This window comes from Chiroxiphia lanceolata, chromosome 6, assembly GCF_009829145.1.
Source record: "Chiroxiphia lanceolata isolate bChiLan1 chromosome 6, bChiLan1.pri, whole genome shotgun sequence".
Lineage (NCBI taxonomy): Eukaryota > Metazoa > Chordata > Aves > Passeriformes > Pipridae > Chiroxiphia > Chiroxiphia lanceolata.
This window is the reverse complement of record NC_045642.1, coordinates 24,568,971-24,588,294: the sequence shown is the minus strand read 5'-3', so window position 1 is coordinate 24,588,294 and position 19,324 is coordinate 24,568,971. Positions and strand designations below refer to the sequence as shown.

Genomic DNA, 19,324 nt, shown 5'->3' with positions numbered 1-19,324 from the left:
TTTGAAAGTAAAAACTAATTTGTGTTTTTCATGTAGAAGCATTATCTTAGAAGGCCCTGTGGAATTAGGTTCTAACTCTTGCTGTTCAGTCTCTGCTTTACAGTATGCATTGTCCAACAGATGCTGGGATGATCCTCTTGGTCCACTGCATTCTGGTCGTAGGTTCTTTAGAATATGGATTATCTCTGTCTTTTATGTATGGCATGTGTCCTACTTTTTAATTGATAGTGTTGCTCAGAAAATGAAAGTACAAAACAGCATAAACCTAGTTGCATATTTTCCTTTTTAAATTTTATTTAACTGTTTAATAAGAATAATGTGCAACAGACAAGTGTAGATCTGAAATAAGTTGATGTTGGTTTCAGAGGGTATCCTTTTTTGTTCTGATATCATAATGAAATAATCAAAATACACATCTCATGCTTTTATTAGGAAGACTTATTTGCTCGTTTAGTACAACTAATATGCTGTGTCAGACATGCTTTCCCATCTCATGTGGCATGTTGGCAGGGAAGTAGTATTACCTCAGTTCCTTTGTGTTGATTCTTTTAAAAGGCAATGCTTCTTTGATTAATATCATCTTCCCACTGTCTCTTGTATTGTGGTCATTAAAACGTACTCTCCAGCCAGAAACTATCAACTACCACAGGTCTGAAAAAACCCCCATCCCAAATACTATTCAGACTAGTAGATGAGAAGCTAGAAATGCTATTGTGTCATTTAATTAGACAGAATCATCTGCAAAAATGCATACATACCACTCATAGACTTTCAAAAACCTTCAGTAAGATTTGATAACAGTAAGTTTATTGCTTTCATCACAAGATTTTGCTTTAAAATTTTTTATTTGTGTGCAGGTAATCTTTCTCACTAGAACTTTCACTGTTTCATCTGATGTGCAAAATTATCTCTGTAGATAAGTACGATGTCTGTGATTGGTTGCAAAAACATCTAATAACCAGAATTCTATGCTGGTGCCTTTTTTAAAAGCTAGAAAACAAGTAGTGAGTAATTATCAAAAAAATTATTTTCTATATAAAGCAGAACAATAACTATAGCCAGAGGTTCCCAAATGGTGTGTTTTGGACACAGTTCTGCAAAGATCTGCTCAAGAGCACAGCAGTGGATGTTTCAAACACTCACAGACAGTAAAAGTAGTAGGAATGAAAGTTACAATCTATTGTACAGACATGAGTATAATGGAAGGTGATTAAATATTACAATTAGTTTTTTACTGTTTCATTATTCTGAGCTACTTGTTTCTTATGAAGAATATCAGAGTTCTTCAAAGAGAAAATGGAGTGAACTGTAGAACTGGGGAATTTACATTTGTTTCAGACATTAGGAAAGGACGGGGGGTTATTTTTATGTAATTGTAATACAGCAGGCTTTTTTTTACCTGTGTGAGGGGAGGAAAGTTCTATATTGATTTCTCTCGATTACTTTGTGTGGAGACAATGACAGTGTAACTAAAACAGATGTATGAAAAAAGGAAATAGGGTCTGAAAGTATGCTGGGTAAGCAAAACATTACAAGACACTGCTACTTCCTAATTCACATATATTAAATGACTTTGAAGATGAACAAGACTCCTAAATGAACTGAAATTATCCTCATTAATTTCTTCAGTTTTCTTCTTTTCAAGTTCCATTCTAATGCTGAGATAGAGAAAGGGGAGAAAGATTTATTGACAAATACATTACCTGATTGCTATCATAGCTATTTCATGTTTTTAAAGTGTAAAGTGTACATTACAGTTCTAGATGTATTGTAACTATGCTTTTTTAATTTAGATTATTGATATTAGTTAGCCTTATTTTAATAATTAACTGACTCTTAGAGCAAGTGCTCGTAGTCAGTTAAGACAAAATGACAACAAAATATTCTGTAATTTTTATATATTTCTACACTGGCACAGCATATTAAAGGTGGAGACCAACTTTAAAATAAATGAAATAAATTACCTTGCAGGAGTGTGATCTTAGTATGATTATTGAAAAAACAAACAGAAATCAGAATAAGCATATATCCTCCCACCAACATTATAAACATTCTATAAAGTCTCTACTATGAATATCTAACAACTGTTTAATCATATATCTAACCAAACAGCCATTGCTCCTTTATCCAGCTGAATTATTTTGATTCTTACCTTGACTTGCAGATGAATTGCAATTCAGAGTTTTACTGAGGTGCTGGAGAATGAAAAAAAAATTAAGATATTATCAGACATTAAAGGATGCTAATTTTAAATTGAGACTCGGTGCTGAAATATGGAAGCTTTATAGTAGTTGCTTTTATCTGATAATTCTAAGAAGATTTAATGTTCCTAAATCAAGCTTCAGATGATGATAATATTGAGCTTTGAGCCGTGTCTACACTGTAATTTATAGTACTGAACAGAAATACTTGAGAATTTTGGCTCCCAGCACTGCAAGGTGAACTGCATACACATTCCAGACTTAGCACTGAGTCAAATATTCAACTCTGTGCTGTGTAGAAACACCTTCAGGCTTGATATGCTGAAGATGAATTTCCTTCAATCACTACTGTGTGGGTCACTTTCACTGAGCATTTAAACTGGTGCTCTATACATTTATATTGACAAATAGATACATTACTGGTAGCCTTACCAAAAATATTTAGTCAATATTTCTTACTGTGTTATAAACATGTGACTTTCGTTCCTGATTCTTTTGACAAAAAAAATAAATGTTTAAAAAATGTTTATGATGTAACATGCACTACCTTTTACGTAAGTTTAATTGCTAATGACTTAATTTAAAACTTTCAATTACTGAATAGGCACAAAGGATAATAAAACTATCCTCAATGATAGTTTGTAGGTAGACCTCCATTGCAGTGCTAAGTATCTTCTCTATAAATATTAAGACAGAAGTGTAACAATTGCTCATCTTCAGGCTTGTATTAGCTACCAATCAACCTAATTCTATCAAAACACTTTAGAATGAAAAAAACAATCTTGCTGGTGCAAGTAATTAACAAACTTTTTTATATACCACCCAAGAAGTCAGGGTTAGATAAAGAAAAACTATGATTTTATTTTTTCTTAGCTACCCATTACTCTATCATCATTACATAAGATTCACCTGATTACCTCTGACATCCAGTCTGCACTCTATTTCAGCTTCACCACACTCATTAACAGCTTTACAGGTGTAAATGCCTCCGTCAAATGGAGTGGGTTTCCGGATCTCCAGGGTCAACACACCCTGCTTACTGAACATGCGGTATTTGGCATCCCCAGAGAGATCCATTTTGTTTTTGTACCAGGATATCTTTGGCTGAAGAACATAGAAGAAGAATCTTAAAATAGAAGGTAGGAAATGGAATATTTTCACCAGATTTTGCAGCTTTAATTTAGCCATCAAAGGCTAAATAGCGTTATGAGGGCTATTAACACAACAGCGTTAATAATTTTTCTAGGACCAACTCATTCAGTACAAACTTGTGAAACCAGTAATTCTGAAGTTCAATATTTCCTTTAAATATTTGACAGGAATATAAAATTCCTGTCAAATAACATGTAGAAAATGTAGGTCTGTATCCTATTTTATTGCAGTTAAAAAACCCACCAGCCTTACAAACTGGCTACAAATTTATCCATTCATTCAGGGGTTATTTAGTTGTGCTTGTTAAAAATATTTGAATGCTGCAAGTATGTTATGGAAGTGTCACAGAGTTCCACATATGTTAAGTGGCCAAATTGAGATGCCAAAGTTTAGCCTGAAAAAGGATTTTCTAAAGCCTTTAGCATATCTTTAGAAACTTAAGGAATTTCAAAATAGTTGGCTTCAGCTGAGGAATAAAGTTAGTTCTGTATCAGTTCAAGTCTTTATGTTTTGTTTCCAGTACCTGAAACTGTGATTTTAATTTCTATAAATGGAATTTTGAAAATGGAAGTACAATAGAAAACAAACTGCTTTTGTTTATTTCAAGCTCATCAATACATACAGTGAAGAAACAGTCTTTAAAGAGTAGAAAACAAGGCTTTGTATTTACCTGTTTTTCTTTGAAAATGAATGCCTTTTGTTTCTTCATCCATAAGAACTAAAACTACTGCACTATTTTATACAGTGCCTTTAAATCTACTGAATCAGTTTTGTCTTTGACCTGTGATATATCAATCCAGTGCATCCCAGTTGCCATACCTAGTTTTCTTGAAAGATATCAGCTGGAATTTTTCCTGCCTTAATATTTTTTCCTTCTTTTTCTACAGCCTATTTATCTTTCTGGGTATATGTCTTTTATTGTACCTTACTACTAGCAGGGCATGAGTATTGTCTCTGCTTGAAGTGGTAACTTTTCCATGCCATGCAGATCACACCTGAGGTGTGCTTGAGAATCTGTAGTTATTCAGAACTGGAAAGCTCCATCAACATAAGCTACTCTCTGTGAAAAAGACTTTTTTCAGAGTACTGTAGTAGGTAGAGACACATTTTGTTAAGGTTATTTTGGGCAATACAAGTACAGAAGTGTATTTGGAAAAGCTGCTTTAAGACTATTAGATGTGCTGAAGGTTGAGAACTATTTGGATCCCTTGGGCTAATGTGTAAGGATGAGCTAGCTTGCTTGCATTCCAAAGTCTGCAACTACTGTATTTAACAGTTGTAAAATTAAGGATGGTTTTTAAGAATCTTCTTAAAACCATGGAAACTGAATGAAGTAGATGGAGATGCACAAAAATGTCGGTTAACCATAACGGAATTTCGTCAGTAATACTGTCATTTCTAAGCTGAGGCAGCTACTGGAGGATGGATTTTGCTTGCAGTTGCTGGTGTTTCTTCTATAACATTTGTGTTCTTTTGCAACTATTTACATGGATATGCTTCCTTTTTTATTTGAGTTTTGTCTGGAGCGCCTTCTTCATCAAAAGAACTGCAGAAAATGATTGCATAAAGACTTTTTTTTTTTGAGTGAATTTGGACTCAGCAATTGTGGTACATGTTTTGCTGTGTAGCAATCAGATCCTTGCGTAGGCACAAGGAATTGAAAGGAGCTGGGAATAAGCAGGCAGAAGGTGAAGGAAGAAGAGTTTTGCATTTTTTGTGATGGTACTAATTTAAATTTCTGACAAGATTATGTCATAATATGGTAAATTCCTTCCCTGCAGACAAAGAAGCCCATTTCCCTTTTTTGAGAAACCTAAATTTAGCTCTCGGCTGATAGAGTTTTTACAGCTTGTTCCTGACTAACAAAATAGTACATCTTTTTGTATTCTTTGAAGAGACTTATATTCCTGTGAGTTTAAAAAACCAAACCAGCAAAACCCCTTCAAAAAAACTTCACACATGAGAGAAGGCCTTATTCTAGTTAATTTTGCAAAATAACTCAGACCCTATAAAACTTATGTGAATGTATCAATGTAACAGAAAAACTGCTGTTCCTATATATCATTTAGGTTAAAGGAGCAGTATATTACATATAGCTGCTGTTTTCTTGAAAGTCTGAAGAGAACAAAGGATAGATTGTGAGAAGACACATTTTATTGTTGTTTACCTTTTTCAGTGAGTAGGTTTTATGCACACATGGTACATTTTCAATGGCGTGGTGTTACCACAAGTGGTGACTGTTCTTCCCTCTGTCTCCTTTACTGTATTGCCCCACTGGGGGCACAACCACCCAAACACTTGCACCTTGCACTCTGCCTAAGCATCAGCTATGACAGAGGTGGGAGATGACTGGGCGATTCTATTTTTGATTAATACAGCCATGTTACATTCCAGCCACACTGAACTGATGTGGATTCTAAGGCAGCATCTTGGGTAGATGCAACAATAAAAATGACAGTTGTGATCTGTACCTTGGGGATTCCTCTTACAGCACAGCTGAGTGTGGTGTTGTATCCTGCAATCACAGAACGGTTTACTAAAGGATGAGTGAATTTAGGAGGTTCAGAGAAGTCATGTTCTTTGTAACTAGGTGGCTTATAAGTGGTGCCTGCAATACAAAGAAGCAAAATAGTAAGAACTATGTTTTCAATTCTGCTGACGTATACAGTCTATCTGTCACTTATTTTGCCTGTAAGATTTAGAGAAGCTTCAAAGTTTTTGGCATTTGTGATATAACAAATCCTTAAATACACTTCACTCTAAAACATATCTCACGTTTCATGTGTTAGTTAAAGTAAAAGGTCTTGACAATTATGGTAAAAATACAATAGTCATATGTCTGCAGGGAAAGTCTTCACCACAGATATCTTAAACTTTTAACCCCAGAATACAAATATAATCCCCCAGTTGTATTATAGTTGTATTATTTTCTTAAAATGATATAGTTTAGGAAGACTCTGTGATTAAATATTTTTAGCAAATACTTGTATTAGTACAGGAGATCTGCCTAGATGATGGTTCTTGATGTTAAAATTCTTTATAAGTGCTAGTTACTAAGTAATGAAAGTATCTTTAGTGGTGCATTTATCAAGATTGTATTTTTCATTTGCCAGTGTATTACTTCTGGTACTTAGTGGCTTTTGTGATCTTTGTTTTGAAGAATATGTTACCTGTTTTTTGGATATGGGCAGGATTTTTGGTGGTTGCAGCAGTTTCACTCAATCCACACAAATTTTCACTGAAGATTCGAAAAAAATACTCATTTCCCATAATCAGGTCTGACACTATACAGTTTGTGCGACGATAGTGATCAAAAACTGTATACCATTCCTGTAACAAGACTATACTGTTTAGAAAGATGTTATGAGAGGTCAGATATGGTGCTAGTTTTAGTATAGAGAGATCCTTTTTGCTACAACAAAAAGACAGGTAGACAGGTAATTAACACTAACCTGTGAAATGAATATTATGCTGCTTCTTGTGAAGATTAGCTGATCTATTTTCTTACTTTTATATTCTGGCGGGTATGATAGATGTATGAATACTTGCATTTTCAGAAAGAAAATCCCACAACTCTCTACATTTTAGCCTTACTCATATCTGGGGATTCTGGTACAAGATGGGTACTCAGAATGTGATTACTTGATGAGGACTTCTGTGGGAAAGATGTTTTCCAGTCTGACTGGCATGCATACCTCTCCCAGTATATACCTACTATACCCAGCATCTGAGTTCAAGTCTAACTCTTCCTCCCTCCACTTCATTTTTTTTCTGTATTTATGAAAAATATAATTCCAAATAAATAATGTAATTCCACCTTCTAAGCAGAGCTATCTGTGCACTCATGCCAGAGATGGCACACCCTTGGTCTCTCTTACATTTTCTACTGAGCATTTTATGCAGTTCTATACTTCACCTTTAGGAGTTTTTAATTCTATTTTTCATTGTTTAACTGCCTCTGATATGCCATAGGATACCTCAGACACAGAAGTGAGAGTCATGAATTCAGTAATTTCCCTCAAGTCTGTATGTTTCCAGAGCAGGCAGTAGTTTAAATTCCATACAAAGTCATAGGCTGAGAGCAAGTTCTTACCATTGTCTTTTTGTCAGCTTTCTGGACTGTGTAGCCCAAGATCTGTGCATTGCCATCATCTTGGGGAGGTGTCCACTCCAGGGCTGCATTAAATCCCCAAACATCTACAAGCTTTACATTCTGAGGAGGACCAGGCTTGTCTGCGGAGGAGACATGAAAAAACCCCTTAGCTTTTAGTTCAGAATCCAAGACTTTTCTCATTTCCTTCCATGCAGGAAAAAAAATAGAACTTGATAGCAATCTATAATGTTCCATAGCAACACACTTCATTTATTTGAAGTTGAAACTGTAAACAAGAAAGTTGGGAAATTTTCAAATACCTTCTTAATGGTCTTCTGAGAGGCCTGAAAGCTACTGAGAAATGAACAACATATTAGAATTAGTAACACAGGAACCAGACAAACTCTTCTTTAAAATGTAATAAGAAGTTTGTGTTGATGGATGGATGTGATTAACTCTTTAAACTGTAATTTTATTACTTACTTTGTTACCTCAATGCAATTTCTCAGCCATTTAGCTACACTGATATAACAACGATGGGAATGGGGTGCAAATGCCTTCCAGCTGAGGTTCGGGAGTATTTCCCGTTTGGGAATATACCTTACTTTTTCCTGTTGGTTCAGTGCTTGTTAGCTTGCCCACTACGTGACATTTCTCTGTAATAACTAGAAAAAGAACAAATTCTCAAAGAGATACAGACCTCTATGTCCATTTTAAGATACCTGGAAACATATAGAAAAATATATAATATGAAATTATAATTATTTTATTTTCTCCTTTTTAATGATAATTCATATTTATACTGATATTGTTTAGTCTAATGTTGTAACATTTAAATTAGATTTATTAAATAATATTCCTCTCTGTTTTAATTTGAAGGCACTGATTCACCTTTTTGATATGTTGGTTTGTTGCACATAGTTACAGGGCCTGTTGGCGAGGATTGGATAGTTGATCTTGTGACTGAGTGAAAAATAGTTCAAGATAATTCTAGATAGTTAAATGGAAACTGTCTCCCCTTTCTGTAGCTAAGCTGGAAAAATTAGGGAAATGTAAGAATCTTATGGATGTGGTCTCATCTCAATCATTTGAGATGAGCAAAGCCAAAGGAATGTAATTTTAGATTGCTTATAATTTAATTCCTTAAAAGGATATGCAGTAATAAATCATCCTTCGTTATTAGGGGAACTATGACTGTCTATATCAAAGCATAATGTGTTAATTCTCTTTTCACTCTCATACTTTGGAATTGAAGACTGCTTTATAATTAGGTTTGGCCCCTTCTGTCCTGCTTCAAAGTGGCACCAACTAGAACAGTGTGAAGTGTGATAAGGAATATGGAATGCATTGCTCTCATTCCATTTATCATCCTCTTTCTTCCTATTTGACACTAACATTTCAGAGAAAAACCTAACATCTTCTGTGTCTCAATAGCTACCAAACAGGTAAAGCCTTCTTTCATTTTCTTTCCTGTTTCTGAAGTAGGGAATGGCAATGTGTTGACAAATGAACATTGCTTATGGAGATGTGGAAACGTTGTTACTTTGAATCACGACTTAAGAGAAAAAAATTTAGTTATGTTTCTAAATGTATGTCTTCATTACACAGAAATCATTTAATCTATTCTGATTTGAAGAGAAGAATTTTTCATACTACGTACCTTTGTGCACATTTATGAAGGACAATCTTAAAAAAAAATAGACATAAATTTGCTAAATGGATTTTTATATTCTTGATCTTTGTGGTTTGATGGGATAATGAAATCTGAAAGAATATCTATTCAAAATTCCTTTGTAGAATATTCCTTTGTCAGTACTAAACAGTTCATCTCTAGCTTGTGAACAGAGGATGGGAAAAGTTAAACCTAGTGATGCTTCTGCACCAAATTGTTTTCCTCTGTAGGACACTGTGTTAAAGTGGGGATTTGTATTTGGAGGAAGTATTCTGTATTAGCCTCAGCACAAGCTCATCTTAGGAGTTTTACAAACTAATAAAATTTATAGAATGGGAAGAAGACATAAAATGTGAATTATCTTTAGAAAATAAATTATAATTTATATTTTCAAATAATACGTAGTGAGAAAAACTATTAATTCCATTTAAAAAAATTGCACTGAAGTTTGCTTTAGTCAATAGAAGACATAATGGAAGACAAAATTTATTGATTTGTGTAGAAGGGGAAAAAAGTTGAGGGAACCATATTCTCCAGAGATTGGAGATGTTTTCATTATCTAAGAGCTTTCTAAAAGTATTTAAAATATACTGTATTCTCATAGTAAAAGTGCATATTTTGTAGGTCTCTAGAGTAAATGGCAGCAACTGTTTTGGCAACAGGGAAAAGTGATGGCAGTAACAGAAGTGTTTCCTCTTCTTTGGAACTGATATGTGACTCATCATAGCAGCAGAGCTGCTTGCCTTATTCCAAAAAAAGATAGGGGCTGAAGCCACAAACATTACTTCTTCATCAAGTAGACATTTGCCAAGGGAAGTTAGCTGATCAAAAGACACCTCAGAAGATTACTGATTGACTTGTATCTCTGAAAGCTGGGTTGGCTTTTCAGCATGCCATTCTACTGTACCTAAAGCATCACTTGTAGTAGAGAAAGAGTACCTGAATCACCTATATTTCTGTCCTACCAAAAGAATATAAAATCTGGAGAGCAAACATTGCAGTTGACAGAATTGAAAAGAGGTAGTTCTGATGACAGAATAACAAAATCAAGAGTCAGAGTAGATGCCTTGACTGTAGAAGTATCTGCAAATGTTACAAGCCCTTTCTTTTCTTGGTCATGAATCACATGAAATACACTTATCCCCTTTCAACTGAGTAAGCTGTTCAAGAATTAAAAAGTTTCATGCCTGTCCTCCAACTCTGACATGTATTAATCTGTGTGATAAAATTAGTTGCTTTTTTTCGGCCATTCATTTTCTATTTGAAATAACTCTTTCACAATGGTACACAGATGTGTTTTTGTGACTCTTTACAGTATCAAACAGTGGGTGCAAGATACTTGATACCATGCTCTAAGAGCAGTGGCTAGAATCAAGAATCACTAACCAGTTTTAGAAAGGTATTTTGGTGTACAGAGTGCACTACTCCCCTTTAGCTGAGTCACAGAGTCATAGAATGATTTGGGTTGGAAGGGACCTTAAAGATCGTCTAGTTCCAAGCCCCCTTTCATGAACAGGGGCACATTCCAGTAGACCAGGTTGCTCAGAGCTCCATCCAACCTGGCCTTGAACTCTTCCATGGACGGGACATCCACAGCTTTTCTTGGCAACCTTGGGATTATTTTGTTTTAGCTGCTGTTTACTTATTTTGCTCATGCCAAACTGCAGCCATCCTCTTGAGCAGAAGCATCTGCTGGTATTAAGACATACTTGCTCCAATTTGTTATGCCTTTTTTGTTTGCTGTTGGCACCATTGCATACCCGTTCTGCCAACATTAATTTATAGAACTTTAAGCAGAGCACAGTCAGCATCTTTAATTCCAAAATATGACAGATTTTGTTTAAATACTCTTTTTGTGCCAAAATGCACATTCTAAAAATGTATTGATACATTGGAGGAAATTTGGGATGACAGTGTGAAAGTGTGGGGAAAGAGAAATAAAAACAGTTATTAAGACTATTATATGAAGTGGTAATGAAGAGAAATAGAACAACTCTGGCTGAACACTAATGAAATCTGAGTAGGCAAGATCTCAGAATATATCTCACAAAATCCCAAGGGAAGATATAGAAATTTTGACAATGTATTCCTTTGAAATGACACTAGAAAAGAGACTGGAAATTGTATAATAGAGAATAAGTGTCAGGCTAACTAGATACTTTTAACAGAGTAAGGCATTAAATGTGAATTTTCCAAATTCACAGGACTGTGCCTTGTAATTTCTAATTTTTGGAACAGTAGAGGTATATTATTGCAATGATTTTATCTTCACTGTCCTTGTCTAATGAAAAAAACAAATAAGAGTACATCCAGTCCAAGATTTATATTTCCTTCCTTAAGGATGATATGATATTCCTAAGAACACCAGAAGTCTCAAATTCTTTCTATCCCTCTCAACATGGTAGAAAGAAGATTGATAAGATGATCAAAGATATGGAAAGGTGTCTGTTTGAAAATAATCAAATAAAGAGTCTAAAACTTGAGAAAATTAACTGAGGGGTGTGTGACTGAAGGCTACAAATGGAAAAGGCGAATGATTATTCATGTTTTTTTCTGATACAAAACTGTATGGACATCAAAACAAATAAGTACATGCACTTAAGCTAAAATTTCCTACCAAAGGATGTTTGGATTCTGAAACTAGACCTGGATTAAAACAGACTGGATAAAATCATGCAAGAAAAGAAATCCCTGGAGAGCTATGGAACACACAGAAAATCCCTCATCCTCTGAAAGTCTCTAGGACACAGATAATTTCAAGCTGGGAAAACATCGTAGGAAAATAAAGTGACATGCTAGCCCTGCTCTGAGCTTTGTCCTAGTCATCTGCAATCAACCACCAAGAGAGAAGGGATTCTGTGGTAATTGGATCTTTGTCTTGCCTCGGTCTGGCCACTATTTTGTTTTGAATGATCTGCTTAGTTTTGATGTTGTCAGGTTCTTACCTATGATTTGTATTGTTATTACAACTTTATCAGTCATGTTTTCTATCTGAAGAGTAACTTCATATGCTCCTGAGTGATGAAGCTCTGCCTTTCTGATGAAGAGGATTGTGTCCGTGTTGCTGTTCCGAATTCCCACATCTTTGGAGTCTAGGCTTTGACCATCTTTAAGCCAAGTGATTTTGGGCCTTGGTTTACCCTGAAGAGAAAAAAAAAGTTGTTGTTTTTTGGGGGGAGGGCTATAATAAATTTACGTTTTTTATTAGTGATCTATAAATCTAGAAAGCCTAATGCAATATGTAGAGTTGAGATAGTAAACTCTCTAAATACTTTACAATTTCTGTTTTCTTGCAGATGAATATTTGCTCTCATCTGTGTGGTTTAGTGGCACCATGCTAGGAGGATGCCATTTAGTTAGAGTCTGAAATTTATATTGAGAATAAATCCAGAAACAATATACTTGTGCTCATCTAGTACTCTTTCCCAGGCATCAGTGAAGCCAACAGCTGATGTGACTTGTTCTGATTGGTATTGAGCAGCACTCATATAGATCTGAGTTTATTAGCTTTGCCCCCTTTCTCCTCCCATTCTTAAAACATTTAATTCTCTGTCCCCAGGCATTTTTAAGATATTTTGAAAAATTATTATCATCTTGAAATCTCTGTATGTGAAACTTACTGTACAATTCTTTCTGCATTGCAAAGTTTTTTTTGGTGACTGTTAACCTAAGCAGTCAGTGTTGCTACACCCATGGAAGATGGCACTGTGCAATCAGTGAGACATCATTAGCTTACATCACTGTCACTCAGCTGTTTCCAGGAAAAATGGTAGATAATATTTAGTTCTTCTTAGTTGTTGGAGTGCCACTTCCACAGTACAGCTCCAAACCAAGAATCCCAAGAAAACAGGAAATGACCATATCATATTTATTAAGTGTATTAATAATCAATCTAACAAAAAATAACAAATCTAACAAAAAATAAATTAGTGGAGTTTTTTAAGTTTCTGCCAGATTAGCATGGTGAAACAGTGCAGCGCAGGCCTGGAGCAGTTCAAATGGATGGGGAGGGAAAGTGAGACCTTCCAAGACAGCAGTGAGCTCTGCTTAGGCTGCCCTGGATCTGAAGTCTAAGGCACTGAAGTTAGGACACTCTGCTTTCAGTAAAGAGCAGAGAAAGCAGCTCCAGAAGGCTCTTCAATCCACTGGGTGTCTGGAACATACTCTGAAAGACTGTATCTCTTTCTTTAGCCTACAAAGGGAGATTAGGATGCCTAGATTGGTGCCTAAAGGCAGAATAATAACGAATCTTTGTGCGTTGCTATACCTTTATTTCAAGTTTCTCTGGTATTTGTTCAGAAAGTCTGTGCTGTATAATTTCTTTTTCAGTGATACTGAAAAACCCACTCCATCTTTTATAAGATTCAGGCCAAGATCTGTTCAAAATTAGAGTTAAAAGACTTCTAAAACTCCTAGAAATTGCTATTTGTTCATAGATGTTCTTTTCTCTGGTGTCTAACTCATCAGATATATTGTAATTTACATCAGGGCTGATAATAAACCTTGAATGAGCAATGCTTTTGGATCTTCCATTTCACCTATCTGGTAAATAATTTTCTTACAGCTTTCTGCCAAGGAACATAGAAGCACCTCAGGCCTGTAACTCTGAAATAATAGATACAAAATAATTTTATCCAATTCCAGTGTACCCTGATCTCATTTCATAGAACCCTTACAAAAACCTATTACAGCTATTAAAACCCATTGGAGGAAGAAATGGCTTCTCTTCTTCACCTAGAAGATTTAGTGGAAATTCTTGAGCAAATAAAAGAGTTTGATTTGTTCTGTGTTTTGTTTTCCATATCCGTGTCTTATTATTGGTGAACTTGACAAGAATTGTCTCTATATGTGTATATTTTAAAATTATATGAGGATTCTGCTTGAAAAATTTGGCTAGGGAAATGCTTTCAAAATAAAAATAGTCTGCTTAAAATGGTATATTTATAAGGGCATTTTATTTAAATTTCTAATTTGTCAAGACAAATACTTGGCAGGTTTTCAAGCTGATTACGAGATTGTTACTGCTGGTGTTCTAGTGTGGTTGATCAGATATATTCAGTCACACTTCCTTTTTTGATGTGCTATGAGTGCCAGTGAAAGATTGCAAGCATTCAAAGTGTTGGTTTTCATATACTCTTATATTTATAGACTGTGAAAAGCACAAACAGATAGAAAGCATGTTCCTAATACATATGTCAGAGGATTGGATTTCTGCAATGTGTGATAGATAATCTGAGACAGAGCAGTGAGTGACAGAGTGGCTAAATAGCACACCAGGGAAACTTTAGGGAGTTCACAGCCAGGGAAGAATGAATCTAAATGCACTTAGATGTTGATTCCCACATATATGATGGGTAAGAGAGCTGCTCAGTAATACTGTGAATTTTATCCACTAGTAGCACATAATATCCCTTCAATCATGGGCTCTTGTAGTTAATTTTGAAGGAAGAGTGTGTTGATTCCCTTCCTTTCAGCGGAATGTCCCACCTGCTTACTGCAGTTAACAGAAAAATGATCAGTAACAATGTTGCCCTTTCTCATCTCTATGTTTTGATCTAAAGATTTGAATAAATTTGCAAGTAGCATTAAGCCCAGGATACCTTGACACACAATTTCACGGTAGTGACCACAGAGGTCGCTGGTACGGTTGTGCAGAAACTGTAAATAGTAGAAGACACTGACTTCCAGTTTTGTTAGATAATAGATAATTGTATCTACTTGAAGTCTTTTTCTGCAATAGAAATGGTCAGTGACTTAAATTTTTTTAAAATGTAAAGGGTAAGGGTTTTTTTTTGATTGTTTTTTTTTGAAAGATCATCAGTTTTACATGTTCTAAATAGCTATAGCCACAATTCATAAGTACTGCAAAAGCTGCAATTCAACACTATGACAAATTGAAAACTCTCAAAAAATACCTCTTGAATTAAAGTCCTCTAGCTTTTTTTTTTTCAGAGTAAAATCTGGTGTTGGTGGGTAGTTCTTAACATTTTTTGTTAGCCTTATCTTTTAGGAGACTAGAGTTTATACCAGCACATGATTTTTTAGTCAGCTACTCAAATAACTTTTGAATCAGCTTGGTTCAATTCGGCCAAATTTGACAGAGGACTAGAAATCTCCTAGTGTAGTACACTTCTGTGAAAAACTGGTAGGGTGAAATACCAAAACACCAGTTAGTGTCCCCACTTAGGACATATCAGTTAGGACTGCCTAGGGAAGTAGGGCAAAGAACTGGCAAATCTCTGGGAATATAACAGTTAGAGTACTCTAAGCAAAGGAGGTGGCTTAGTGTGCTGGGAAGATGGTGATATGGGGGTGTTGTTTTTTTAGCTCCAGACAGCAACTAAGCACCCTGCTTGTTGGCAGAGTCTTGTGGGAAGCAGAAAAGGCCTTGACTCTGTATGCACTGCTCTCAGCAATAACTAAAATACCCCTTAATTATCAATGCTGTTTCCAGCACAAATTCAAAAAGCAGCCCCATACTAGCTACTATGAAGAAAATTAACTCTACCTGGGCCAAAACCAGCACAAGGAGACATAAAACACAAATCTCTAATGCTAAACTTTATCAGTTCCTCTGCTTATGGAACAGCTTGACAAATTTATGCATTTTTTCTTCAAGGTGGACATAAAAGCAGCAAACATATGTTTATTTAATTTAGGGATTTTTTAAGGATTACCTTACTCAGAAGTAGCAGATGTACAAATATTGAATTTTGCATTTGGTTAGACCTCAGTAAGAGAACCATTTTAGCAATTTTGGAGATAAATGTGAAAAAAAGCGCTTATGATTACACTCAAATAATACAAGTATGCAATTCAAGACAGTTACTTCATATATGAGTTTGCAATTGTGTACTGATTAGATATATCTTTGTGAAAAAGCAACTTTTCCTGTAACCCAGTAACCACAGGGCAAAAAGATGTGTACATTCAAGTTAACGTTGATTTTTTTCTAATAGATTTTTTTTCATGTTGGTACTGCTCGAACAAAAGAATATAGGTGATGTGTGCATATATGTCTCCCTCACTGAAAGAATGTTTTGTGTATCTCCAATGTCTTTTATATAAGAATTTCAAAGCTCTTCGACTAAACTATTATATTTTCATAAATGTCAGCCCTGGACAGTAGAGAAATTTTAGTGTCTTGAAATTTTAAATGAGGACTTGAATAAATGATATATTACTGAGGGTATCTCTGTCAGAGCCAGAATCTGTAACATACAATTTCTTTTGCTATGTTTCAGTGAGAAAACCTTTTCTTTACACACACCAATTCTTCGACTGTATTAATTATTAGAATCTTGCATCTGAAAAAAAGCATGTGGTGTTTTTTGAATAGTCAGGTAGTTGCCAAGACAGGGTAATTGGTTAGGTCAGTCTTTGTGTGCATTTCAGCAATTTTGTGCATGCCATAGTGACATATGTAGTTACATACATGCATCCTGGATAATCCCCATCATGCTGTATTTTTTACACCTTCAACTCATGTAAAATAATACCCAAGCTGTTCTTTGTATACACACAGACTACGTAGGGCCAACTGTGATCATCTGTTTATGTGCAAACTCCAATTTTTGTAGTCAGCCTTTCAGAAATTAACATACACACTTACGTCAAAGAAGTTACCTAGTAGCATCATGTACCTTGGTCCCAGAAGAGTGGTTAGTTGAATTTATATATCTTTGTCTACTTCTCTGTGAGATGCATCCTGTGGTCAATAAGCAAGAATGGGCTTGCACTTACTTAGACCACTTACTTTATCTTCTTCCCCAAAAGGAGGGATTAAGGAAGAAACTCTGACTGTAAAAAAATTATGACTGAAAAAAGAGTGATTCCCTACCCCTCCCCAAATGTTTGAGAGGATTTCCTGAATCATCAGCTGTACTTATGTAATACTGCTTAAGCAGTGAAGCAATAGGAACTTGCATAATGGAAACTACTTTTGGTAAGTAATGATAAATAACCATGGCAACATAGAAGCTGATACATACCTGAAAAGGGATCACAATATTGATTGTCTCACCCACTTTCTTCACCAGAGTCTGTCTGAGATACCGTGGCAGCCAGAATTTGGGACGCTCTGAAGTTAAGCATTAATACATTAAATACAAAGCTCTTGATAATTTGCAACATCACTTATAGCACAAATAATGCAAAACACTGAAGAGACTTGGATAACTGTGTGCATAAGAAAATTGTGGGAACACTACTTTTAGGGAGTAGCTCCTTCTCAAAGTAGTTTCAAATGTATTTGTCTGGATAAAAATTTAGTATCAAGTCTCAGTTGTATATTTACAATTGAACATGTTTCAGTGACAGCTGGATTTGTGAAACTGTATCACATCTGAAATACCAAATTTGGGTGACTTCTGTTGGATATGAGCCTTCTATATGGACTTTGTTTCTTTGGAGAACTTTTTCAGCTCAGTAGAAAGGATGGGACAAAGGGTATATTGGAGTAAAAGAGTGGTTATAAATTATGATTTATCTATTGCTATATTGATACTGCAGCTCCTTGTAAATTGCCTTTTGGAGATATGTAAAGCAGAGCAACTGATGGATTTCCTTTATCTTTCTACAGTCGTTCAGTTACAGTTCTTTCTTTAAGATAGTGGAGTCTCATTGTAGCTTACTTTTTTCACTAAGAAAAGAAGTACTTTACTGTATGTTTTTTCATCTAGTCTCTGCCTTCCTCTACCTCACTGGAAAGCTTTCTACGTTCTCCATGTGATACTTATTCGTTTCCCTGTCATTTACAGAAAGAATTTCTTATGATAGAGTTGGAGTGTCTGTCTTCATGACCGTTTGGTATTGAGATGCATTACAACTTCATTTCATTTACACTGGCTCATTTTACTGTTAGTGAAACTCTGACAGACACTTTGTGTGAGCCAAGCTTGAGGAATCCACTATTAACAGCTCTTGATGTCTTTTGGACTCCAGTCAAATGAATTATAATCTACTGTTGTTGGGTGATACACAGGGTGTTAATTAATAATTTAGGACAATGAAGTAAATAGATTGCTTGCATTTTGCAAGTAATTTTGCAGTAACATAGCAGCTTTTCAAGCAGAGAGCTAAATATTAAAAAGTATGTTTCTTCAATGGTGACAGTGCCATTGCAAGAGGCAAAATGTATTTTGGAAGTAAGAAGAAGGATTTTATTTTAAAAGCTGTGTTTAGAAAGATAAGACCCGTGCATTATAGTGATGTTCTCAGAGTCAGAAGACGTTGGGCACCCAGTCAAAGTGAAAGAACTGTTTGGGTGTTATTCTTAGATGAAGGCAGAATTTTAACCAGAGGAAATAAATGAATAAGATTTATTCAGTATAGATACTCACGCAGGATCTCTTGAACAGTAACAGGCTCTTTTATTATTGCTGCTCCACTCTCACCAGCCAAGTTTATGGCCTTTATACGGAAATAAAGTTTGTCCCCCGTGACCAGGTCTTTAATCAGTGCAGACGTGCGCTCAGTTAGGCCAGGAAGCGCAGGAATCCATTCTGTAGCTGCAAGTACAGTATTTGCATGTTGTAACAATACTGATGCCTTGTTTGCAATTGAAAATAAATTTGTGTTAGGGTAAAATGAATTTAAATTGCAACACCACACTTCAAAGGGAATAAAATAAGTTGGAAAAAGAATTCTGGATCGAGTAGATGTGTATACACATGGAGTTAAGGAATTTCTAAACTTTGTTATTCAAAATAGTTAAGGATGAGGGAATCATCTTTCGGTAGTTCCTTTGGCATTCTGTTTTATGAGCATAGAGCTGTAGGACTTCTTGACATTTATTTTCATTACAAAAGAGGAGGGAGAATTTTGGAAGTAGTTTTAGCAAGAAAGTGCAGCCTTAATTTAATTTTTTTCTTGGAATAAATATATCTCCTGTGGCTGTCCAAACAGATTGATGAAAGCCACATATGCTGAAAACAATAATAGAACACATTACTGTTGGAATTTATTATTTACTTCTCAATTGACAGTGTAGAACAGAATTCTTAGTGCTTCCTTGGTTACTTTAATGCACAGAAATATGACTGAAAAATCATTCTTCTACGACAATGACATAGAGATTCTGGTAATTCCATAATGATATTTCATTAAAGACTATAAATTATTTCTGGATAATTTATACCCTGTAAACCCCTAGTTTAGATTATATGGCAATCAAACCTGGTGTCAGGGAAAATTTCATTATTAAAG

The 19,324-nt window shown here is 35.2% G+C and overlaps 1 protein-coding gene across 1 annotated transcript in view; it reads right to left on the bottom strand.

Annotated features, from left to right (window-relative positions):
• Nucleotides 1–269: 269 nt before the first annotated feature.
• Nucleotides 270–19,324, bottom strand: part of MYBPC3 (myosin binding protein C3) — a 63,608-nt gene continuing 44,553 nt past the window's right edge. Inside the window, exons 27-35 of the mRNA XM_032692014.1 lie at nt 18,460–18,627; nt 17,110–17,198; nt 12,064–12,259; nt 7,447–7,586; nt 6,524–6,683; nt 5,825–5,961; nt 3,111–3,305; nt 2,153–2,195; nt 270–1,658 (exon numbers count right to left, since the gene is read on the bottom strand). Of these exons, the coding sequence (XP_032547905.1) occupies nt 1,564–1,658; nt 2,153–2,195; nt 3,111–3,305; nt 5,825–5,961; nt 6,524–6,683; nt 7,447–7,586; nt 12,064–12,259; nt 17,110–17,198; nt 18,460–18,627 (1,223 nt within the window). The 3' untranslated portion in view covers nt 270–1,563. The remainder of the gene's footprint in view (nt 1,659–2,152; nt 2,196–3,110; nt 3,306–5,824; nt 5,962–6,523; nt 6,684–7,446; nt 7,587–12,063; nt 12,260–17,109; nt 17,199–18,459; nt 18,628–19,324) is intronic.